Here is a 26446-nt window from a genome sequence, read left to right on the forward strand (position 1 = left end):
GGACCTTATGCTCCTCTGAGAACAGTTTGTTTATTCAGTTATAGAAAAGAAACACCTGTCTGAGTTTGTATTATTACCTCATTAATATTGTTTATATAAATAGTAAGAGTCTGAAGTTCTACTCCAAATCTGCCCCTTTAACTTAACTTTCAGCTGCATGTCACTGTCCTCACTGATGGATGGCGTTGGCTTTGTTGTCAAACATTGTCATTTTTGACGATTGTGTCATGTGTATGAAAGCTCCGGGTAAAGCAGTGATTGAATGTTAACTACTGTAAGTAAGTTCAATTTTTAGGTATTAGTACTTGAATATTTCTGTTTTCTGTGACTTAATACTCCACTACATATTTTGGAGCTAAATATTGTACTTATGTCTTTAGATAGTAGTTACTCTGCATGCTGCATCGGAGCCAAAGTGGCGTAAATTTTAAATATAGTTTATCAGCAATCAGATTGATGATTAAAAAAAACAAAAAAAACAAACACTGATTCTGACAATCAGAGAAATACTGAATATCTGTTAACCAGTACACAGCACTGGTGGTCTCGGTGGGGGGGCGGGGCTTCTCAAACATCCTGAGTCCACCACTGATACATACGGACATGTAAATATATGTACAGTATCATTTACTTTGTGTGCAGTTTTGGTACTTAAGAACATTTCGGTGTCAGATACTTTACTCAAGTACTACTCATATGGGTGGTTTGTGTTTACCAAAGTAATATTTAAACTTTGTATCTTTACTTTTACTCAAGTAAGATGTCTGGCTGCTTTCCAGAACATCGGTCATGAAAGAACTTTAATGCTCAGAATTTAGGTCATGATAAAAAAATCATTTTCCAGTTTAGACTTTGCATCTAATCAATAAAGCATGCTCTATGACCGTTGCTCCTCACGTTTTTGGTTTGTGACCCATTGAAAATGCAGCAATATCTCCTTTTGAGCCTTTCTCATTTGTTCTCACAGCTGCAGCACTGTAACTGGAGACATCATTGCTTCTTATCATCTCAGAGTTATATATATATTTTGTGGTACGGTGTAAGTGTTGTCTTTTCCTCTGTTGTAATTTTCTGAACTTACCAGACTGGTAACTTACCTAATCATTATAGCCACTTTACTGATTATATTTCAGACATTTCATGGTGTTTATTTTGTGAAAGTGACAATAGCCCGTATGGTATTCTCACAATATCGATACTGAGGTATTTGGTTAAAAATATGTTAACATTTGGTTTTGTGGCCAAGAGAAATGATCATGATGAGAGAAAACTGGGAGAAAAAAAAAATAAAATAAGCATAACTTTAAATGGAAGATGTTTTTTTTCTCTCCTAATATCATCTTGTGACTCACTGAAGGTGTCCTGACCCCAATCTTAGGAAAGATCATTCTCTGACATATTAAGTCCCTGGCAGAAAGATTCTTGCAGAAAATAAGGGAATGAATAAAAGATGAACTTGTTTATGTGCTTTCTGATCAGTGGGAATCATTTGGATAACAGATAAGCTAATATAAAGAGTATTGGAACATCACACAGTATAAAGCAGTCGGTTGAGTCCTTCAGGTTTGAAAATCTTGGTGTTTTTATTGTAAGTATTGCATCTTCAACTTACACAGCTAGAATCATCATCATCAGACTGCATGTTTTACAAAGGATGGCCACAGGTTCGGAACAACGGGAGGACTCCCTACGCGGGACTGCTCGATTGTATTTGGGCTGACTCGACCCACGTGGACCCATTTGCTCGAAGTCGAGCTCCTGTGAGACCGACGTCTGAATGGAGTGCGGTTTACAAAAAAGACAACTTCCACTTTGTCGGGCTGGTGCACTTTTGGCCAAGCTGCAAAACTGGAACTCAACACTCAAGGAAAAGTTAACCCTGACCTGAACCACAGTCAGGACTGCATGTCTAAAACCTAAACTTTAACACAGAGGTAAAAATATAGCTTTGTGATCACCAGCTTATGAAGATATGCTATTGTTTTGACTCTGCAGCAATGCCAGAAACTCTTTGTCAAAACCTCCCAGCTGACACAGGCTGATCCAGGACCAGTTTGCACTGAACTGACAGTGGGGCTCAGTTAACACGCTCCTATCTTACGCTGGATAAACTTGTCTTTTTAATGACTCTCCAGAAGTCTGATATTTATGGATTAGGAATCAGTCCAACTGAGATCAGTGCATGCTAGCCACGGACCAGTTGCCTCTCTAAAGCTCAGCCTTAGTAAGAACATGGAGCACACACGCGCGCGCACACACACACACACACACATTCTCTCACACACCACACTCACATGAGAGGGCAGACCTGGCTTCAGCATAATCAGTTCTTATAGTTGGTTTTATCCCTTCTTGGAATACAGGACCAGAGTAGTTTTCCACACGAGACGACACAAACGCCAGCCAGTTTTCACACATTTTCAATCGTCCCAGTGTAGTAAAAAAAAAAAAACAACAACTCTGGAGAGGGTTGGACACCACCAGCATGTGACCCAGGTCTGCACAGGGAGTGAAATACATCTTGTCGTCAAACGCGGGACCTTTTTTCCTGTCAGCAGTGCAGGTTTATAAAACCAACATATAAAAACAAAAAGGAGTCGAAGGTTAATAACTTAAACAGGGGAAGAATAAATGTAAACTGTCCCTCAGAGAGAGAGAGAAAGAGAGAAAGAGAAAGAGAGGACACTGAGGTGTTCTGAGGTGGTTTTGGCATTTTTTTTTCAATAGTCAAGCACCAAATGTGGTGACTTTCTGATTCAGTGCCAAGTCCAACAACCTCATCATAGCTCTGCGGAGAGCTTTACAACATCTACACCTTAATGATGTCCTTCAGAGAGACCAAAGGATTTGTTCTTTGTGGTTATTTTTTCTTTTGTCTTGAGATCCTCACTCAGAGGCCTTGTATTGTAAATGTAAGACACATTTTGTCATCTAAAACACAAGTCTAATAGAGACTACAATCCTCCTAACAGAGGAAAGTGGAGTTTAGACCCCTTTTTATTGTGTAGTAGCTGGCTCAATATTTGCCAGTAAAGTCTTGGCTAAAGATGAGCCTTGTGCAGAGATGACCCCCGCCAAAATAAAATAAAAAAACAACCGGATGGGAGAAGTTGTAAACAAGATGGCGGATTTTTCACCTTGTGTCAGGAGGCGGGGTACGGAGGGAAGCCATTTTGTCATTTTATCAGCCAATCCGGTTGTTTCAGGTCGGTGATCGTCGATTGACGGGGGGTGGGGGGGTCGACTCCGGACAAGGCTGGAGACTCTAAACAGGCGAGGCTCAGCACTAGGAGCAGCTTAGGGGCCGATTACATTTCAAGTGTCCATTGAATAAAACATCAGAAAAATGAAAACGAAATGGCTACATTTCTTATCCCTCCCACCCCCAAAGCCCCACCCCCCCCCAAAAAAACAATAACCCATAAAATATACAATTCTTAAAATAAGGAATGAGGAATAAGCATCAAAAAGAGGAGTAAAATAAGACAGAACCAAAATAAGTTAACTTCTTTTTCCCCATTGCTTTGTGTTCTTTGAGGGATCGAGAAATAAATATTTAAAAGGCCGGTGTTTTTCTTTTTCTTTCACATACAAAAGGATTCATGAGAGCTCTGTGAGAGAAGATGACGGCAGAAAAAGAAAAAAAAGAAAAAGAGAAAAAAAAAATACACAGAATTGTGGCTGAAGTGCAATTCTTAATGCCAGTGGAGTAGGGATGGCGAACATTGACATCATAACACCCGTTTTCTTCCCCAAACACTTTTCCTCCACAGATCACCTGACCACCGGTGGAATGCTGTATACAGCGTTCCCCTCCCCCTCCCCCCCATTCATGAACATTGTACACAAGAGAGAGAGAGAGAGAAAAAAAAATCAAATAAATAAAAAGAGCGCCACTCAGACTCAGCATCCTCCAACAGAAGTCCGACTGGGTCGCTTTTCCGCAACCGGGTGAGAAGTTGTTCTATCGTTCTTATCGCATCATTGAAGAGTTTTCTTTTCCTTTGTCGGTGCAGCAACAGATTGAGTGACGTTCCAATGTTTCAACCAGCAAAATACTGAACAAAACAACAGTGTCCATGCTGCCTCCCAGGATAAAATCTTTCCAAAAAAATTAATTTAAAATGCACGATAAACACAGGTCAAACAGTAACAGAGGCAATAGTTCTATCCACGAGCTCTACCTTTTTTTTTCTTAAACTCATTTTAAAATGTTAATTTATTAAACTATTTATATGTACAAAAAGAAAAGAAAATTTGCTTTTTTTGGACGGCCACACAGTCTTTTAGGGGAGAAAACAAAAACTGACGAGACAAAAAAAGGACTACAGGAGTTATTGCTTGTTACTGCTGGAAAGAGGATGGACATCTATTCCAAAGTTTGTTGTTGTTTGGACTTTTTTCTTGTTGCTGTTTCTTTTTTTTATTTTTATTTTCCACTTCTTGGTTTGTGCCGTTTCTATGGACAGCTCTAAAGTAGGCAAGTGCAGGATAGCTTTGTTGTAGCTGCTTGTCGAGGGGCGGAGGGAAACCAAAACAAAATGCACACACACAAGTTACAATATCCGCTCTTTGAAAACTCACTGAGCACCCACATTCGGCAGGAATGTTTTTTTTTTCCTCCATTTTCTTTCTTTTTTTTTTTTTTTTGGTGGTTGTTTTCCTCCACGCTTGGTTTGAAACAATCTTGGCGGACAACGCTTTGTTCGCTTTAAAAGCCCAGTGGTGGTGGATCTGATCTGCTTCCCCCGGTTGGTTTGTTTCACAATAGCACCAGTTCGAGTGTCTGAGCTTGTCGCAGTGTCGAGCAGAGGTCATGTAAAAACACAATAAGACATAAAGGATTAAATTCAGGGCTGAGGGGACGTTTATCGGGGCCGAGCTGCGTTGATATGGCAAAGTTCACCCACAGTGTTCATTATAGTCCAGATTAGATGTGCTCCCGTTATCTAGGCCCAACACACAAACGTTAGGACCATCTCGACACATACGCACACACACACACGCGCGTGCCCAAAGGAGAGAGACCTGAACAGAAACGCAATCTAAATGATTTAAGTGCATTTTGGATCAAATTAGGGGTTGTGTAATCTAAAACTCAGACATCTGACAGCTCGAGGAAAGAAAAGAAGTAAAATCAATCATTCAAAATCAAGATGGAGTACATTTGTAAGTCTCTGGTCTCCTGTCAGAGGAGGATTGAAACCGATTGGCAGTCTCACATCACTGCGTTTTGGGTCCCTTGTGTTGGTCAGGGCGGCTCAAAGTTCAGAGAAAAAAACTCCGAGTGGAGCTCCTCCAGCAGCGCATGAGGAGGAGGAGATGGGGTGGGGTGGGGGGGGGGGGTGGGGGGGTAACTAAAGGCTAGGAGCAGGAAGGGGCGCTGCTTAAGAGGAAGGAGCTATTAGCCGGGGGTCGTGGCCGCCGTCTGAGGTGACTGGGTATACGTACGTAGGCATGGCCGGATGGATAAACGGATGGGAGGGCAGGTGGGTTTGGCAGGGAGGGACATGGTGGTGGTGGGGGTGGTGTGGGGGGTCTAGGAGGAGAAGGCAAGTTTGACACTGCAGGAGGAGTAGCCCTCGTCGCTGGCCATGCTCTGCAGGCTGCTGTGGTCGTCCAGGTCGCTGGTGCTGGCTGTGCTCACACTGTCCAGCTCTCCATGGGAGAACTCCGTGCTTTCCACGTCCACCTCGATCTCCTCTGCAGCCGCGGATGGAGAGAGATGAAGAAAGAGAGAGGGAGAGAGAGAGGAGAAAGAAAAAAATATTTAACTGCGAGGACTAAGAAACAGATTCTGTAGAGTACATTTATGTCAAAGGCGTTTGGAAGCATGCTGGTGTTGTTTTAAGGATAAGGCTCCCAATATTCTATAATTCTCTCAATGCTGAAACAAACCAAACCCAACAATGCGTCTGTCTCAGATATTTTCTGATCCAGTCGCTGAATCTGTGGAACTCGGACTGCCGAGCCCATTTATTACTACTGAAAGAGAAAGTTAGGAAATGTAACAGTTTTTTAATCCTCATTTTCTCCTTTCATTACTCCTCCGTGACAGTAAACTCAATACATCTTTGGGTTGTGGATAAAACAAGACATTTGAGGATGTCATCTGGAGCCTTTTCATCATTTGATAGACTAATCAGCGAATCGATTAATAATTGAGGAATTAATCAACAGTGTAATAATTGTTACTTGCACCTTTGACCCAAACATGAATGCAGATTTGTTACACTTCATTTTGTTGGTTTCAGTCTTGACAATATAAAAATATAATAGAACACAGACTCAGTGGACACCAGGCAGTAAATCCTTTAAGCAACACCCCACTGACTGGAGAAACATTTTGCATCAATTTGCTTGGATGTAAAACGCTACAGATTGTATTGTCTAACAGTAAAACAATTAAGTTCCATTTGAATAATTCACTATTTTATATTACTGTTACATAATGTACATAAATGTGTATCTATTTAACATGACTCAATGAGACTCATGAGAGGCTGGTTGGAATAATAAAAGAACAACTTTCATGTTTCGCGGTTGGTTGGTTCAACTAGGTTTTCTTCATTTATTTTACTTTCCCTTGAGGGAGATTTTTTTTCCAAAACATTATCCTGGAAATCTGTGTTGATTATTTTCAGCAACACCTCACTTCGCACGCGCTCCCAGAGGGACTGTGACCGGCACAACCTCAATGTCGTAATAATTAGCCCGAGAGCAGCTGGAGGGTCTTATGGTGTTGTAGTGGCAAAATCAAAATCATGTTTAAAGACCGCGGCCCCACTCACCTTGGTCGGAGTCAGAGCGGTCGGAGCAGAGGGTGGAGCCCACACTGTCCATGCGTATCCTCTCCCCCTCACCCGGGCTGCTCTGGGCTGAAGCGCCGCTGCCTCCCCTCAGCAGCTCCAGCTGGCGCTGGAGGTGCCTCTGCTCGCGCTCCAGAGACTCCAGCTGGTACTGGCTCTTCCTGTCTGCCTCTTCAAGTTTCTGGTCATGAGAAGGAGGAAGAGGAGGAGGAGGAGGAGACAGAAAGAGGGTTAATTGTGTGTACCAGGGACCAGGGTGAGTGTTTGTGGCTAAGAAAAAAGGTAAGACAAGAATAGTGGATAGAAGGAAAGCTGGAGGAGCAACTTCAGCTGATACACCGAAGACAAACATGTCAGTCTGTTATGGAACTCCATCCACATACATCGATCGCAGCAGCACCAGGCAGCTGTTTTAGCATCCAGCCTCCGAACTTGTTGTGTCCCTCAGATTTTCCATGTTTACACCGCGTCGCCTTCTTCACTCGCTGCCTCTGTTCACGTCTTATAAAGCGAGGAGCCACGAGGGACTGTTACAACTGTGTTGCGTTCTAACCTTGCAGCCTCACGTCATAGTCACCGATATGACGAGCGTGGCTCCCGGCAACGGATCGCAACAATAGGCCGTCAATAAGCGATGGAGAGACTCAGGCTGACAGGGGAGTGGTGGTAGTAGTAGTAGTTGTACTTATGGGGGTGTGGGGGGGCGGGTTGACGACAACAATATCAGCTTTATGCCTCCCCTCTCTGTTATGTGAATGCATGCCACGCCAGGCTCCTCGCATGCACAGTGCTCAGTCTCAGGCAGTCACATGTCTGGGAGGAGGCAGAGAGTCGTGACGTGCTCAACACTCTTCAAACTGGACGATCAGCCAGGGAAATGATCACCACTGACCAGCCGGATACTGGTTCGACTGGTGGTTTGTGTGGTGTATGAAAATAGAATATTAATATTATTAACTAAATTACATAAATGTAGTGGTTCACATGACATTGAAGTTTGCGACTGTATGGAGTTCAATATGAAAAGGGAGTGACCGTTTGTGAGTGTCTCCATGGTTACGATAGAGTTTACGGTCGGACAGTCAACGAAGTCACCGGCGTTAATTGAGATGTTCTGTGCGCTATAAATAAATTAAGTGAGAAACTAAAGATCAACTACGGCTTGGAGTCATCATCAGGAACCCACACCCCTGATACACAAAAGTTTGTTTTTGCCGAAACACTTGGATTCAAGTATTTATGCATGTACTTGTCATTTAAAGCAAAAATTAGGAGCAAAACGTTTAGTAGTAGATAGATCTGTTCTATTTAGTTCCATAAACTAAAATAGGTCTTCCAACGACCATGGTTTTTGTTGAGCCTTTTGTTTTTTATTTCTTCAGGGTCAAATGTATTTCAAATGTATACATTTCATTTCATGCAACCATTGTTTTTTCTAGATTGATGGGCCATTTCTTCTTTTACCCTGTGGTGGACATTAACATGTCAAACTAAGGAATCCAGGACCAACTTTACATCTGGGTGGCCCACTTATCCTCACCTTTATGTGTGCTTTGGCTTTGTTGAGCAGGCCCAGGGTGGTGTGGCGGTTGCAGTCGGGTCCCAGAGGTATGAGGGCCTTCAACCGCTCCAGACACAGCCGCAGGTGAGCTCGTCTGTAGAGAGAAACAAACAGGATGGTTAGATGCGTGTAGAACAGAGGGTGGCGGTCCGTAAAATGCAAAACGTGTTGCACGCTCGTAGATCAGGTTTATGCGTTCACTTCTCTTGGCTTGATGCGCCCTGCCGTTTGGCGCTTTGAATGAACACCAACTGGTTACAAGCCAGTTTCTCTCATTTGGAATCCGGCTCAGAGGGTTCTTGAATGGGAAGTTCACCCCTTCAGACTAGTTCAAACTAGCTATCGGTGATACAACTTGCATCTCTCTGCCCCTCATGCACAGATAACTGGCTAAAACACAGCTGCCAAGCTATTCATATAACTTTACACCCACAACAAGTGACAGCAACAAAAGTACAACTGTTCTTGGCGCGTATAGTCGAGGCATCTGAGGAGTGGTTTTCTCCTTGCGGCAGGCAGTATTCTGTCACCCTGGGATGTAGGCTCATTAAGACGCACCGTATTCTTACTTTGTGTTGTAAATCCCCAGCTTATGTAACCTGCTGTGTTGTTGAACTATATGATTTTTGTGTAAGCCTCGGGACGTTATCCTGTGCTGGTTTTTGTTTCACTTTCCCTTCTCGCCTATGTTACAAACAAGTTTCAGCTGAAGGTGGGGGCACGGAGGAAAGATGTAATGGCATTTCCTGGACCCTGTTTGCCTCGCACACTCCATCATCCTGACAGTCCCTTATTCTGTGACTGCAGACAGGCCTCAGGTACTATCTATCCTGCTAATGGCCCTGAGTTGAGAGGTAAAGGGAGATAATTGTGGCTATAACACAATCAGCGCTCCATTAGCAGGAGCCGGCCTTTCAGCTAGCCTGAAGGGAGTGGAGAGACATTTAGAGTCAGTTGACTCGGTGGAGCGACCCAGACTCAGGAACTGTCTTTGGGGGGGGGAGCCTAAAGGAGACGATCCCCGGGGAGGAGAGCAGGAATTCACCACCCTGCTCCCTGCTATGCTCTGCTGCTGTTAGACTGATGGCGTGTGAGCGCTTGCTTGAGTGTATCTGTCTGTGTGCTTGTCAGTGTGTGTGTGTGTGTGTGTGTGGGGAGGGGAGGGGACGTTCAGCTATGCATGGATGGGGCTGATAAGAACACAAGAGCAGAGCGAGCCTTCACACCAGTGGAGTGTGTGCGAGTGTGTGCTTCAACTACATGAACAAGACAAGAGCTGCATGTCTGGGGGAGTGAAAGGGGAGACGTCCTGGCTCCCTCTGTAGTAGGGCTGCAACTTACAGTGATTCTCATTATTGATTAATACGAGGATTCCTTCTTTTGTCCAATCAACAGTCCAAAAGCTTCATTAACTTTCTTACGTTGCAAAGATGAGCAGCATATCCTAACATTTAGGATACTGAAGGACTAATCAAATGATTAATACATACACGAGGGTCTGCTGTCACAGTGCAGCGTCACAGACTCACTTGCTAACACAAGGAAGGTGGCAGGCTAATGTTGCAACAGGATATGCAGAATAAGAAAGAGCCATATGTATATACTTTGTTTCAACAAAATAACAAGACCTATTAAGGAACAGCTTGGATGCAGGTACTTTTTTTTTTCTTAATGCAGCTGTATTATCCAGGAAAGGAGCTATTAGTTAAGGCAAAGTATCGGATCGGGACTCGGAATCGGCAGGACTCAGGTCGGGATCAAAAAATCGGGATTAAAAAAAACCTGATTGGCATCGACATCCCAAGTTTCAGCCCTTCTGTGGTGCTAAATATATGGGAATCACAAGCACCTACAAAACACACGCTCTCAGTTTGAGAGATTGTGCTGATGACTCGCAGTTCAGCTCAGGTCATCCGTCTGTGCAATCAGGAGACGGCAGAGTCCACCTTTGCTCTTTATCTGTGAAACACTATCTGTGTTACATACACTATCGTCTTTGCCCTTCCAGTGCACACAAACACACACACAAACACACACACATGCACACACACACACACACACACACAAGCACGTGCACGCACACACTCAGCTGGCAATTAATCACATTCAACTCTCTAAACTCAGCTCTTGGCCTGAGGTGGGGATGCACGCAGCTCCACCTGGGAGAGGTCTGGGACAGAATATGTGTCTCACCGATTCCAGCTCTGTGCATTACTCTCATTCTGATTTTTTTTTTTTTTCATGATTGTGTGGAAGCGGGGCATTAAGTGTATTTTACTTCACTCTGCTGCCTAACCATTTTCAAATTAAGTAGGCCACGCACAGGGAACATTTCAACACTGCTGATACGGCGATAAAATATTTATAGTGCAGCTGTAGCTGAAGAGCACGAATACCGCTTCGCATTAAATGCAAAGAACAAACACATAATTCATAAACATCCCCATTTTTTCGGGCCTTGAACTCGCACACCACTCATGCATGTGCACACTGAAGGATATCTAGTATGCTCTTACTCTTTCTCTGCAGTCACAAATGCGCACTGGTGATGTAAGTGCCTGTCCGTCTGTCTGTCCTGTTAGGGGTCTAGTTAACAAACTCCGGACACAGGACGACACGATCTTCTCCTCCGCTCCCATTGAGATTAAAACAACCATCTCAGCAGACAACCTCAGATAACCCCCACTTACATCCACTCGTGTCCGTCTCCAAACCCTCCGCTTCTCCCTGACCCAGCTGACGTGACGGATGTGCAGGGAGGATGGGTGAGAAGGGGTGGGGGGAGGTGACTCTGACCGCAGAGAGTATCGCCGCATTTCTGGCCTCAGTTAAAACATCCAATTACGGTTCTTACTGTTAACACTTCTATTAGTGAGTGCGGTGTGAGGCGTCACTTGTTGATGCTGCTGAATCACCACTTTTTGCCGAGGCAGTGAGAAACCACAAGCACCCCTCCACACCCACATGATGATGATTATAAGGAGGAGGAGTCCGTCCTCTCTCAGGACTTTAAGTCCTGGTTCTGTCGTTTTCCCAGCTACTCAATGTTGTGTGACGTGTGATCTGCTTTTAAAGCAACACAAGCTGCTGCTGCTGCTGCTGCTGCCCTGCCGTGCCTTTCATTGATAAGGCAAACGGACATGTGAGATGTCTGTGGGACATTTTGTCCTAATCTCTGGGTGCGGGACGTGCTCTAATGAGTACACAAGCCCAGAAAAGCATGAAGACGTGTGTCTGAGGAGCAGTGTGACTGTGAGAGAGTGTGCGTGCAGTTGAAAAAAATAGTTTAGAATGATTGGTCAATTATACCCTCACAGGCAACTACAGATAATGCGGGAGACTGGTTTATCTTGTTAGTGTGCACCACCAGCACTATCTCATGTTGTCTCACTAGGGGGTTAAATGTCATGAACTATTGGCTACTGGTGATGCCCCCAAGACGGTCAATAATCTGTGAAAAGGCTTGTTTATCATGTGGACCCGCAGCCAAAGAGCTTAGACTGTTTGCAGCTTACTGTATGAGCGGCGACTTGTGACCACAAATACCTGCCTGCCGCAGCCAGTATCCCTCTGCCACGTAACACAGCAACCAGCAACAGAGCCTAATTTTTGCCCTGGGTTCTTGGAAAAGACTCGTGCCAGTTACATAAACAGCTATGGATTTACCGTGCAGCCCCATAACTCCCCTGACCGCGGCTTAGGATTGTTTCGGTACACTATGTGAAAGGAAGTGACATCACTGGATGACAGGCAATGTCAGTAGGTAGCCGTTAATGTGGCTTTCATCGGACGGTTAAGGCTCTCTTGGGAGGAGCGCTCGCTAGGAAAAGCATTTTAAAGAGCGAGAAGCTTTCAGATTGAGACAGAACTGGAAAAAGATCAACAAAGAGACAAATAAGTAATCATGAATCAAAATATCCCTGAAGCAGACTGGAGAGGTGAAGGCTGTTGCTATGCACTTCGTATCTCCAGGGTCTAATGAATGACACAGAGAGCTGCAGGTCGCCTGAATGGGGGACTCTTCATCTGTGGCGGATTACATAACACGTGGTCAGTAGCGACCTGGACCTGTGCTCCAAACTGTCACGCACAGCAGGGATATCAAATCCCTCGCTGACAATAACACAGCACAGGCAGAAAAACCTGTTTTTTTTTTTCCTTGTGTTGGGCAGAGGGAGATTCCAGGGAAACGGAGCAAATATAACTGCGCGTTTCATGTTGTCCTTATTTGTTTTGTTTCGGTCTGTGCCTTGTGGGCATACCTTAGGAAACAGCTGCTTTTGAAATCCCACGATCTCTCTGGTTGTGAGGCAGCGAGCTCCTGTTGACTCGAGTCTTAATACAGATCGATTCATAATGGAGCTGGCTATTCAAAGGAACCCACATCTAAAGCTGCTGCTGATCTCCCACGAGTTCATGGGAGTTGCTCACAGTGTAAATATGCACAGTTTCTAACAGCATTTATAAAAGAGCTGTGTAGACACAAGCTTCGAAAAAGATCAGTTTATTGTCATACATCAGCACAACGAAACCTCAATTATTGGTGGCTTGATTCAGAAATGACCCTGACACAGGGCATCAGAGTGACGTTTCACACTGCTGCGCCTAACTTCTTTCACTTAAGTGAACCAGCACATCATTTTGCAGTGCAACACATTCACAAACACATTCAAACATAACATATTCAACTTAAAGTTGCAGCAACAAAAACGTCTATTATATATTATATTGTTGAGACAGTAATTTAAAATATGACATGTTCAGCATTTCAGTAGCATCGCATCTGTCTGAAGTTCATCATGATTGCTACTGTCCCTTGTGTGGCTTTTTCAGTTGATTGACAGTAACAAAAGCTGACTCTTTACTGTCCTTTTTAGAGCATTTATCTGTCAGAGCAGTTGGTTTATTACTTACATTCCAGGTTGTCAAAAGAATCGCTACTTTGATTTTGCATTCCAGCACTTTTCTTTTTCTCCATGCCATGGTACTTGCATGAGATTGCAATGAGTACTGTTTTTTGTACTAGTAATGAATCAAATATTAAAATGATGTTATTGTTGCCACCTTGGTAACCCTCTTCACTGATTTACTACCTGCTGCACACCTCTGAAAACAAGGAGATTTCAGGTGTGCTACATCCTGATGACACAACTTGCAGGCTCACCACAGACACAGCCGGCCTTCCCTTTCCTCCTGAGACAATGGGGCAACTTCCACTGTACCAGCATGTGCAAATGTGAATGTGTGTCTCTTTCATGCTTGTGTGTGTGTGTGTGTGTTCCTGTAGCTCCTGTTCCTGATGGGCCCCAGATGGGTACGCAGGCAGGCAGCTCCTGCTTTTTTGGCTTTGACATGTGAGCGAGCAGCCAGCCGGCCCCGGGTCACTGCACCACACCTTTCCCCCTCATCCACCTCCCCTCCTCATCCAGACTCCCCGTGAATCACGTGCAGGACTCTGCCTTCATCTCCTCAATCTAACAAACTCCTGCCTCATTTATTTGGTTAAATACCACTGAGAAACACAGAGTGCGGCTAACAATTACTATCATGATCGGTAAGCGGATACTGAAACAATTCTGTAGGGATTTCTGTAGCACTCTTCCTCTCACCATAGCTGTTATACTTGTTGTTGAAATGCGTCAAACTGCCTCCGATGTAATTGAAGCAGAGTCCTTTTTAAAGAAGCACTTTGAAGCTCTCCCTGTTGGTCTGGGAGAGCTGCCCACCACAGCTCTTACAGAACCTACGCACATCATATGTACATCTCTCGTCAGTGCAGCGAACAACAGCAGCTCCGCACTCAACCTCACTCGTCCTTGTATCATCCGTGCACATACAGCAAATTTGCCTTTGCATGGAAGGTACACACACCTCAACACACGCGCACACACACAAACACACGCTCTGATATCCGATATCTCTTGACACAAGCTGACAAATACACCTTTAAATGTTTGTTAATGTGACGAAGAAGTGTGAAGCCATCAGCAGAGCTTAATTCCAACATCATCAAGATGACACGAGCAGCCAGCACATGTGGGGACTTGAAAGTATTCCAAAGACTCTGGAGGGATAATGTAGAAGAGAAGTGTGAAGATATTGTAAACAGACTGTTGTGTGACAGATGAATGCTGACAGCTTTTAAATTCTGCTTCCAACACATCCTCAGTCCTGTTAAAACACTGAAGCGTAAGCTGCGATTCCACCACAGGAACTTTTCCCCAGTGCGAGGAACCCTCAGAGGAACTGTGTTTTCGCAGCAGGGACCAGGATCTTAAGGAAGTTCTGGGGACATCATTTTGACCCCACAAAAGTACTTTCAAAAGTACAGGAACCTTTGGATGTGGGGCTTGTTTTACTGTGCATGTCTGATTTTTATTTTGAGTTGTTTTGACACTTAATGTTGCCTACTTCCTGAAGAGTAAGAAAAACAAGATGGAAAATTGTCTTATTTCTCAAAACAAGCCGTACAGTTTAAATCCATTATCGGCAATTTGTCAAATATATTCATTGACACATAAATACACATAAGGAGCACATTCTTATCTGAGAGATAATTTTATTTTTTTGAAGCCTAGATTATGTGCTGTCAACAACATCTAATCTTCCAGTATTTCCCTTTGTTCTCCCTTTTTTCTTAATCGGGCAAACATTACATAGTTTTTCTTATCGCTGTGCTGAAGGTTATTCTGAGTAAATTACATGAGACATTATTTTACTTGCTCTGATGCATCCTGTTATTTTGTCAGCATCACTCAAAGGCTATGTTTACAGTTAGGGAGCCATCCAGACAATTGCCCTATTTTTTCTGTAACTGCACAAACTGAAAGCCTTGTTTTATTATCAGACATACATTTGTGCTAATCTGATGCCTGAAGCTTCGTGTGGGCAGTGGAAATTGAGAGGGGACAGCACAGAGCAGAAAAAAAAGGACCTGCATATTCATGTGAATATTATAAATGGCCGTAAAATAACACCTGGGCCTGAAGAGTGACACGGACCGAATTGTAGGGGTTTTTTTTTTCTATTCTGGAAACTAAAGCAGCTGAAAGCAGCACTGACAAAGCAACCCGAGTTTCTGCTTATTTTTCATTCACAGTCCTCTGGAACCAGCACCGTAAGTCAAAGCATGAGCGATGGAGGAAAAAAAAAATGGCTGCCCTAGATTCCAAACTTGTGAATACATAAATAATGGATAACTTCTCAGGCCATCCAAGATGTCTGACATAATTACTGGACGTGCTCTTAAAGGGGAGAGTCAGATTTCCAGCCCAGATACCAGTCAATACACTTCACTTTGGCAAATCCCACGCCCTCTCAGACCCATTTAACACACCCACACCCACACACACACACACACACACACTTTGACCTACTTCTAATACGTTGAGGGGGAGGAAATCTGACCCTTCACCCAGTTATTACACTAATTACACATCACAAATGACTGTCTCAGTGGTAAATCTCCTAAATTGACATGCAAAAGGAAATTAAGACGTCATTACACGACCCTCTTAGGGAAAAAAAAAATTGAAAACTTGACTTTGCGAGGGAGTTCTTTTGTTCCATTTAAAGCAGCCGCAGATCATGACTCAAAGTGATGTCAAAGATTACAGGAGTGATTAGACTGTTTTGTACTGCGAAGCCTCATTTAAAGTCGACTTAGCTGTCGATGTCCATTGAGCACCACATCACATCAGCAGCAAATTATCTCAATTATCTGTTTGGTGGAGGGGCAATTAAATCAAATGCAGGGAATGTGGGCACAGATGTTTTTCTTTCCATTATTTCACAGTTAAAAAATAGCAAGCAGTGGGATGTCGGTCACTTTAATGTTCCGGACCTGTAAGGAGAGGCGAATCACATGTGGGGGGCTCTGTCTCCCAGATCATACATAGCGAAACAACATGTGAACATGTGGCACACTGATCCATACTCTGCAGATGGTGACATACAATATAGATAGAGAGGGGCAGGGCTCAACACACATGGTAGCCCATACATTCGCTCACTGTGATGCTTTGCTGTGGCTGTGGGAATCACTGTTGAGCATATTCAAAACTGTGTCAAAATTGTCTGACCAGCAGAGATGTACAATGAAATGAAGCACTTGCATTTGGCTTATTTAATCAGGAACATATCCTGACATGCGCATTGTACACGAGCGCGCATCATGCAACACAAACACACAAAACGATCAGGAAACACAACGCTTCACTGTGTTTGCTCACCACCTTTTGTATACTGACTCGCTGAGCAAACACAAAGAGCAGAGCTGTTGTTTCTGCTAAAGATGCCTCTTCTAGGATTCTCTGCTTTTTATGCCCCCTGTGTCTTTCTCTCTTTCATGAACGGGGTGGTGGTGTCGTTCTCCCTCTCACATGACTGCTGTCGGGTTACGCAGTCAAAAGTCACATGTTTACCCATACAGACAGTGGCACCTGACTGAATGGGTGATTTTTTTAATAGGGGAAACTACCACTCACTAGGTTGACTGCTGGAACAGTCATCAAAAGAGCCAACAGCCTGACTGCAAAACTGGCACCCACCGTATGTGCTTTAGCCAACTACAGCTTTATTATCTGAGCTATAAATGGCAGGTTCAGGAAATGACAAAGGCAGATGGCGACTTATATGCTGCATCGGTCTGGATTAGGATGGCAAAGTCATTATTCTAGGTTTGCCGTCTAGTTGAAAACTCTGTGTTGATGATTTATGATTTGACAGATGGTTCTTACATTAGCTCGTGGATGGCGCGTGACATGTAACTTGTGTGTTGTGGTGTCATTACACTGGACTACCGCAAAGTGTTAAAACCTATAGGACTTTAAATGACATCCTTTTGAAGGTGAGCAAATACGGGAGCTTAACATCTAAGCTTGATATTTCATCAACTGCTGATGTTTCGCAGTCCGTCATGTTTCTACGCGCACACACACAAGATTAGAGCAGTCTTTGCCCTACAGCAACTGTAGGCTCTCTTTTTCTGACAGACTGATGCTTCCCTCATCTCTTTTATGAAACACGGACAGATGGGATGGATGCAGAGAGACAGAGAGGGTGAGAGATATAGAGAGTGGGGGAGGACAGGGAGTGTTCTGCCTGTGTAATCTGCCCAGAAACTAGCCACGGGCACCGTGTGAGGCAGTCTGTCAGGAGTTCCACTGGGTTTGGAGATGGCACACGATTAAAATCTACTTGTCCATTTCAAGTTCTGACTCAGAATTTTATAGTAATGTGACATGTTTGGTCAAATACTACAAACTACAAGAAAACACAATTAAGACATGCATGCTACGCGTTGAGAGCATTCATCCAAAGAGGCACGAGTGTGAACATTTTATGCATGGTTGGCACCAGTGGAAATTTAACCTCTAACCATGACAGTCAAGAGCTGTGCTCTACTCACCGAGCAACAAAGGACACTGTTCTAAGTGAACCAAGCCAGTAATATTACGTTCTTTATGACAGTTACAGCAGGTAATGAGGCCATTTAACTGTAAGTTTTGTTGATCTCCACCTGACAGTGAACATGAAATGAGGAAGAAGGATAGAGAACTTTGCATCTATTGATACAAGCACTTATGACTACACACACTATATGAGCAACTCTTCAGAAAGACAAAAACGCTGTATATGGGGTATGACAGCCCGTGGCCTACGTTTTAAACCGTTCAATCATCCACTGAGAGTTTTACTACGCTGGTCGAACTGTCAGCCAATTGTTATGTTTGACAAACAGGGCTGAGGAATGAGGGGAATGCTCATCTCTCTCCCACTCACAGAAACCTCTTTCTGGTCTACGGAATTAAACAATTACAACAACTGCTAACAAGTCTTGGGATTCCATGGGAACTCTGCTGGATGATGACCCATATTCTGGTTAGATGGCAGGGGGAAGGAAAAAAAGGAAACGCACCGGTGGTGAAAATGCATGGATGCATGTGGGCGGGTGGGTGGGAAAGGGACTTTGATATTTCTGAGCATTCAGGCAGTTGTGACCTCAATCCCAAAAAAGAGATTGAGTGTGTGTGGAGGAGAGAGTAGCGCTCTGACTTGCAGTAAAGCTCACTTTAAAAAACGCATATGGATTCAGGGCTTAAAACTGGTTGCTATAAAACACAATCGGCATTTAAAAATCAATTTGGACGGCCAGGCTAAGGTGGGCCACAACTGGTAAATAAAGTGAAACGTGGTTGATTACTAGGCGGACCAGCCCCGTTGTCACGCCAGATCTGCTGAAGCTACTCCAAGCCACAAACGGCGTCCGCCATGGAGCACAACATCAGTCCAGAGGAAGGACAGGGGACAGATTGGGGAAAAGTGGAAAGCAAGACGAGTGAGTTTGAAAGCAAAGGGATGAAAGAACAGTGCGGCAATTTGCCCTCTTCAGGCAGCAGCCACAGACATGAACACGTGCTTACATACACATACACACACTGGTGGGGGTGGGGGGTGGGGGGGTTGCACTTGCTGTGCAGTGGGGCCAAGAGACTCTGGGGCTGTAGCCCATCACTAACACACGGATTAGTTCACACGTGCACACTGCCTTTTAATCTGTTCCACTGACAAAGTTTGGAAGAGAGGAAGAGAGAAGAGGAAGAAGGCGATAGATAAAGAGATGGAGTTAATGAAAGAGATGGCCAGAAACAGAGTCAGGGGAGGGGGGAGGGGGAGGGGGATGGAGTTAGTGGGACAGAGGGGAATAGGGATGGGGGGGTGGGTGGCATGGCTTTAGGTGCACTGTACAACAACTGCAGACTAGAAGTGAAACAACCTTTGTAATCAATACACCCTGACAGCTCATGTGACCTCCATCTGTCCACCCATTATTTTGAAGTTTTGTTTGTTTTTGTTTTTTTTTTTTACACTTTAATTTCATTAGTGGAAGGATGGCGTGCAACAACTGACTTGAACTGAAACCCTTACTCTCTCCTTTAGTCCCGTGTGACCTGCAGGGGTCAGGCTAGAAGCTTTGGATTAAAACTCCAATATGGCCTAACTCCTAAAATGGGCCTGGTGTAAAGCCAGGGAGCTACAGCCAGATGTTGACTCTTGGGACAGGGAGTGGAGGGGGTTGCCCTGTCAGAATACATCCTCTTTATAGCTGTGGATGGGTTTTAATACACTCAATAAAGGGTGGGACGGGAGTGTAATCCAAATATTCTACATCGACTCTTTAATGCGCAAACACACATTCATGTGTCCTTACACTCTCTTTCACACTCCCTTGGGTTAAACTTGTTTACTTGGGACGTTACTGAACGCAGATGCTGCTGGGGTTGGACTCCTCAGCACAGAAACGGCATTCATTGTGCGCACTGATGATGAGAAAGGATGTGAGGTAGCTGACATGAGAGTAAGGGGTGGCAACTTCTTTCGCTGCTTCTCCCTCTCGCTGCGCTCATTGGTGAAAAGGCTAACCTCTATGATTGGTCAGAAGGCAGTTGTGTTTCCCCCTTTTTCCCCAGCTGTGCGGCTAAAAATAGAAGCCATAGTCAGATTTACCTAATTGAGTCTGTCTTGTATCTTCAACAAGCATCCTCTCTCTCTCTCTCTCTCTCTCTCTCTCTCTCTCTCTCTCTCTCTCTCTCTCTCTCTCTCTCTCTCTCTCTCTCTCTCTCTCTCTCTCTCTCTCTCTCTCTCTCTCTCTCTCAGTCCTTAAGGTACAGATTAAGTTAGCTCATCTGCTAACATGGCAAGCTGCTACAGGATGGAGGAGGAAGACAGAAGTGCTTTTTCCTGGACCGGTATGTAAACACAGCCTTATCCACTTGGCCCAAAGTGGGCTTATCACCCAGCACAACACAATGCTGTTAATGGAACAGGTCACCATGTGGGAAGAACTAAACACTTTGCAGAACAGTGCATTACAACCTGAACATGCAGTCCCCGTTTCAGGTTGATCTGTTTGAACACCTATGAAGAAATATCACTGCAAACTTTCCATTTTAGACATTTAAAATGAGAACACGGCTTAAGCCTGCTGACTAAGACCGTATGCCCGTCTGGCCTTATTCCGTTTAGCTTCCCTGCTCCTCCAGAGTGCTGTGTAGATGCATTTTTGCAGGATATAAGGGCACAACAAGAAGGCACAGAGATAAAATGAGTCAAGGGTCAGAAGAGCGAGACGAGACTGGAGTGATGGGTGAGCCTTAAAGGGCCGACATCCAGTCCCCTGTGAGGAGCCTTTCCACACCTGTCTACAGAACATACGTGTGGGGATGGATCCTAAGGCTGTGAGGCAAAACAATGGTGACTTTTGTATTACCCCGTCTTCTACCATTTGACAGCAAACCTGAAGGGAACGCAGGGACTGTATAGAGATGCATCTTCTCTAAAGCGGCTGATGTCAATCTCAAATTAAAGCATATGATAATGAAATTACAGCAAATGAAAACTGATTAGCTGGTTGTAGGTAATATTTTTTTTCAATGCATTGCAATTGTCTTTTGAAAGATTATGTCGAAAGTCAATAAGCTAAACATTTAAAATCCTTTGACACTATGATCTCCTGTAACAATTTTGAAGGAACAAGTTAGATGGTGAAAAGTAACTGACATAAAAATGTGTATCAACAAGGTACCTGGAGCATCCTTGGAGCCAACTCAACTTCAAAATCCAACAGAAAAATAAAATAAGTCTCCACGTTACAGATACAGACACCTGCTACTGTATATTACTTGGTAGAGGAGGCTAGTTGATAGACTTCTAGCCACAGCCACAATTAGTCAAAATCTAAACATTTGTACTGGCTCATGTCTCACTGTGTTAATTACAGAGCGGAAATGCTCACCGTGCACACACTGACACAGTGGGAGTGTGGATGAGGCTTTGCGTGCTGCTCGAGGCCTCCCTTAGTCAGGTGTGTTTGACTTATCCCTTTGCTCATCCCATCAGCCTGTCAATTACTTCCTCGTCCTCTGACACAGTTGTTGGCTAAGCCAAAGTCAAGCTAGGCCTTTAGGCACCAGCACCGGGTGGCCTGCGAAGGGGGCAGGGGTGGGGCGCGTGCCCCAGCACGTGTGCATGCTCTAGCTGGGCTCACCAGACCAAAGATCAAGTCCCTTAAGCTGCTTTTCTGAGCCAAGAAAAGCTAACAAGTCGTCACGTTGGTCAGAACAAATGGTCCCAGTTTTAGGCCCTACAGCAAAGCCTGAGAATAGGTTGCACTCACTGGGAAGACAACAGAAAGACTGGTGAAGCAGTTTGGCTTTCTTTGTGGAGCATCAGCAGAGCGAGAGAAAATGTAGCCAGGCTTATTCATGTTTGACTGCTCATCCATCCCGAAGGCTGGAAAAACAGTACTGAGTTCAAAGCCCAGCAGTTAGAAAGAATGGAAATACAGGAAGGGCTTCAATCCCAACAGAGATATGTACCATTTGAAAAATGTGACACCTACAGTATACTAGTGCTATGCAGTGGTGTGTTTCACTGTCTTGCCTGACGTAGGTTATTAAAACTAGTGTCTATCGCAACGCCCATAGTCACAGGTACAATCAGTGGGATATTTTTTAGTCAAGTAAGAAGAGAGGGCTCTAAAATCTGAACACATATCCTCCTGACAATAGGGCTGAGTACATGTAAAAGGTAATAAAGTGAAATAATCCAGCACCAAGTAGAATTTAAACTTTTCCAGTCAAATAACCTGCATTGGATACTTTTTGGACAATTTTGTACACTGAAAAAAATGAGTATTTGTATGTGATGGCTTGCAGCAAGTCACTGCAAGCGTTAGGTTTAAAGTGACCTCTGATTGGCCGCTACTGCTACAGCAGCAAACAGTCTATGATGTGGTGGAGTCACATACAGTGTATTTCATAAGAGCTGGAAGTTCAGTATGCCAAATTGCTAACCAAAAGATCAGTACTCACCTCTGGCTTCTGATGAAAATAACTGCATAAAGTGTGGAAGTGAAACATAATTTCAGGAAAAACTGGGAACATGGATAACATGATAAACACCTCATCAACCATGGAAAACACTTTGGAGTGGACAGCTGCACATAGTTCACAAGGACAGTGTCTTCTTCGACACCAGTGTGTTGCCTCCAAATTTTAATTTGGGGAGGCTCTGGCAGGCAGGTTGTTGTGTTCTTTTATTGACTCCCTGCTAACTTTACCGTAACGAGCAACCCTACTGGAGAGTGAAACACAGTCTCGTATCGCTGTAACTTTAAGGGTACAAACACCCAAAAAAAGAAACAAACATGAGAAATGAGTCATGCAAATGTGGCGTGACTATCTTCATTTACCATTTCACATACCACTGGGCCAAAACAAATCCCAAGAGGGCACTGTGCACGGTGGATCCTTACATGCCACCCAAGGACAAGAGGCTTCCCAGTCTAATGGGCAAGCCTCTTTAATATTCCACAGGCACACTCTGAAGGTGTTTAATACACACTGTTTGCTCGACCCCCTCCCCATAAAGTATCAAACAGAAAAGCTCATATTGCTTCCACTGCTTGGGCACTGGGGGAAAAATAATTTGTTGTGTGCATTAAAGTCTAGCCTTGATAAACAATATCAAAATTAATAGGTCACAGTGGAGGAGGAAAATGATAAAGCAACGATTCTTGTTGATTTACTGTAGCAAGTAAAAGCCTGCTGTATTGATTATCCATAAACAGAGCCATCACCCATAAGGGAGCAAACAAACAACTGGTTGAATAACAACAGATTAAACTCTGAGCCATGCAATACCTTAGTCCTGTACTGGAACAACACCATCACAAACAAGGATCAGCCAACAGCTAACCTGAGCCGGGGAATTTGTTATCAACATTTCTAAACTAATAGGCTGAAGCTGTGAGATCAAAGTGGTAGAAATGCGGCATGCGGGCATACGAGGCTTTTTGCTGTTAAACCCTACTCAGACAGTGCAATTTAGTAGTGACATGCGGAAGTAAAATAGGGCTGTTAGAAGGTACATGATCAAAGCGGCAGAGCTAACGCGTTATCTGGTCTCGCTGCACAGTGTGAGCATCTGGAATGTGTTTCCCCCTCCTCTCTCGGTCCCTTTTATCCGCATCCTGTGGTCTCCGCTGTCACGACGAGTCTACTTGTCACAGAGGTTATCAAGACCTGTGGTAGCCATGCAAGGCAAATCAGCTCGCCAGCGGCAGATAAACAGGGTTGATAAGTCCTGAAAAAATGACCATACGGGAGCTGCCTCCAATTTACAAGACTTGGAAGTCTGCTGAGATGGAACGAAAGCTGCCGCTGCTGCTGTTGTAGAATCATGGTATAAGCCTGACACACTTGGGTGAACAACTATGCCTGATACATATAGCTTACAGTGAGGCATGTGCTTAAAGGGAATTGGATTAACTGCTGGCAAAAAAAATGGGGGGGGGATTATAACCGATTCTGACTTTAAGAGTGCTTCTAAAAAGATGGATTACCATTTCAATTTTTAACTTCTTTCGTTGCTAATGGAAATTTGAATCAGTTGTCCTGCTCAACAACAACAACAACAACACTGAAATCACTGTGTCGAGCTGTAAAATGAAGAAAAGAGTGGAGGGGGGAAACACAGGGTGTCAGTATCTGGATGTGCTACAGTGGTGAGGTACAGGACAGCCTGTCCTCAGCACACACCTCCCAGTTACAGCTCTCTCTGAGTATGCACAGGCCAACAAGGTGGAGCCAGGAAGAAGAGAGGGCAGACGACGCAAGTTTCAGTGGCTGTTGTACTCATGGCAGGAATGAAAACACACTGATGCAAATCTAAAGCTGTCAGAAGCACAACTGACAGGGTAGTCTATTTTTATATATGGCTGCGTCAGTTCTATTATGCATGGAGTTTAATTTCCCTTAATTAAACTATGTCTCTAATCTTTAATACATCTTCAGTAACTATAATTAGGTGCTATTCCGCCATCTCAAACTAACTAGGATCCCCTCTGTTCTAAGATAAGATAGACAAGTACAGGCCATAAACGGCCGTAGGAACAGGCCATACTGTAAGTGGCTGGCTGCAAGAATGTGGAAGCAGTGACGAGAACAGCCTTCATGCTGTGTTGTAGGAACAAACATCTGAGCCGGCACCTCTTTTTGAAATTTATTTGTGTGGGTGGAACACTGAAACCACAACCCTGCATGGGTGCTGCAATCTGCCGAGGCCAGTCAGCCGACCGGCTGGCCTTGTGTGGCATCGCATATAAGCACCGAGATGACACATCGACTCTCGTCTATATTTAACTCACTGGACGCCTCTCCTTCCAATGTTCCCATCCTTTTAGAAAAGGCTGCCAGGGAGAATGGGCGAGAAAAACAGGCTGAGGTGATATGTAATTACACTGAATGGATCCAGCCTCCCACATCCTTTCATTGTACCCACACCCTCAGAGATAATGAAATGGAAGGCTATTTTTTTTCCCTTTTTTTTTCATTTACCATAAATCCTGCAAGTCTAGCCACTCTTATTTATGGTGTTGAAGAAAACCCCTTACAGCTCGACTCCGCAAAGTCACGGAGCATAAACACCAGCAAGCACCCTTTGTGGGTGGTGAACTCAATCTGATAAGGGCTTCTAAGAAACCAGTCTCTGCTCTCTTCAGAAGACGGTCTGGCAAACCATCACAAGCCAAGGCCTTCATGAATACCTCACAAATCCTCCACCACAGATGCAATCTCGAATGCAGAGATATAACTCAGTTTGGACCTATGTTGAGACTAGAAAGCTACTGAAAGGACATTTTGTTCAGGTATCAGGCTGCCATTGTTGCCACTACTAGACCAATCAAATGAGTATCTTTGCATCAAAACAAGCACTGAACTTTTGACTCCAGTTCCAGCTCTGCCTGCATATACCCTTTCCGGCCCATGCAAGTAACCCAGCAACAAAACGGTTGCATAACCCCACATAGGTGCAAAGAGTGCGTGCACGGGGGCAAATGTCCTTCACTGAACATAACTGTGTCAACCCTTTGGCTTTAAGGACCTGTTGAAGAGGAGGTGCTTACTTGAACAAGATATAAAAACACATGGGGCCAAACGAAAGTAGGACATGGTGGAGTTGTCCACAAGTAATGCTGACTCACCTATTCTTCTCCAGCTCATTATGTGTGGACCTGCAAAGACAGAAAACAGAAGTGGTCAGATAAAGAGCAAATGTAGAGACTGACAGTATCTGTTCCTCCAGAAAAGGCACCCTGCATTCAGTTTGGGGAAATGAGGTGAAAGATAACAAACTCTATGGGCGAGCCTAACAAGGGCGGAAGGAGGCACAGTGAGTTACCTTGTCAAGTTAGATTTATGAATCTATTAATCAATTAAAAATGAGACCAACCCTGGGCCCAGTGCACTGATGCCTTAACACACACAAACGTCACAGTGACAGCCAGGTACTCCCCGTGGCATATATATGTGTATGTGTATGTGTGAGACAGTGCAGTTACGTATGCTCACTAAAGTCATATTGTGCATGAGTGTTTGTGTGCATGTGCTGTTGGGTGAGCGCGAGTAGGGGCACGCACACACACACACACACACACACACACACACACACACACACACACACACACACACACACACACACACACACACCCTGTGCATGCAGCCATCAGGGTTCAGTGCTCTGTTAATAATGTAAAGTGAATCAGCTGGATCCTAAGAGTCTCTTTGTGTGGAAACATGCTGAAGGGAGACAAGCCCTACTTCTGATACTGAAATGGGCACATTTCCATCCACACACACTTCACTCCACCTTGCCTCAGGGGGTGAAGGTTTGAGGGGATGGGCTGATGGACCCTCCTGAGTCATGTAAGCAGCACTTCTTTATATTGCGCGTTATCAATACTGCAATATCTTTTTCCTATAATAATATAATTTCCTGGAGCTCAGCTGAAAACCACCGTCTTTTTAATACGGAAGCAGGAAATTTTAAGAAAACGGGAGATGAGAATGATAGAAGAAGGAGGTAAAGCAAGACAGGACGAAGGGACTTGCAACTGTCCAGAACTGCAGTACAGTCTGTAAAAATTTGACCCCGCCTCTAGAAAATTATTTATTCAAGCTGAATTATTTACACCGATCAAAACTCCACATGTCGCCATTTGAATACATTACTC

The 26446-nt window shown here is 44.2% G+C and overlaps 1 protein-coding gene across 3 annotated transcripts in view; it reads right to left on the reverse strand.

Moving 5' to 3' along the window:
• Window positions 1-1561: 1561 nt before the first annotated feature.
• Window positions 1562-26446, reverse strand: part of mxi1 (max interactor 1, dimerization protein) — a 32453-nt gene continuing 7568 nt past the window's right edge. For all 3 annotated transcript variants that reach the window (XM_037097986.1, XM_037097997.1, XM_037097991.1), the window contains 4 exons: window positions 25418-25447; window positions 8350-8464; window positions 6792-6990; window positions 1562-5703 (listed from right to left, as the gene is read on the reverse strand). In XM_037097986.1, coding sequence (XP_036953881.1) covers window positions 5540-5703; window positions 6792-6990; window positions 8350-8464; window positions 25418-25447 — 508 coding nt within the window. In that variant the 3' untranslated portion in view covers window positions 1562-5539. The remainder of the gene's footprint in view (window positions 5704-6791; window positions 6991-8349; window positions 8465-25417; window positions 25448-26446) is intronic.

The sequence above is a fragment of the Acanthopagrus latus genome, chromosome 1 (genome assembly GCF_904848185.1).
Source record: "Acanthopagrus latus isolate v.2019 chromosome 1, fAcaLat1.1, whole genome shotgun sequence".
Lineage (NCBI taxonomy): Eukaryota > Metazoa > Chordata > Actinopteri > Spariformes > Sparidae > Acanthopagrus > Acanthopagrus latus.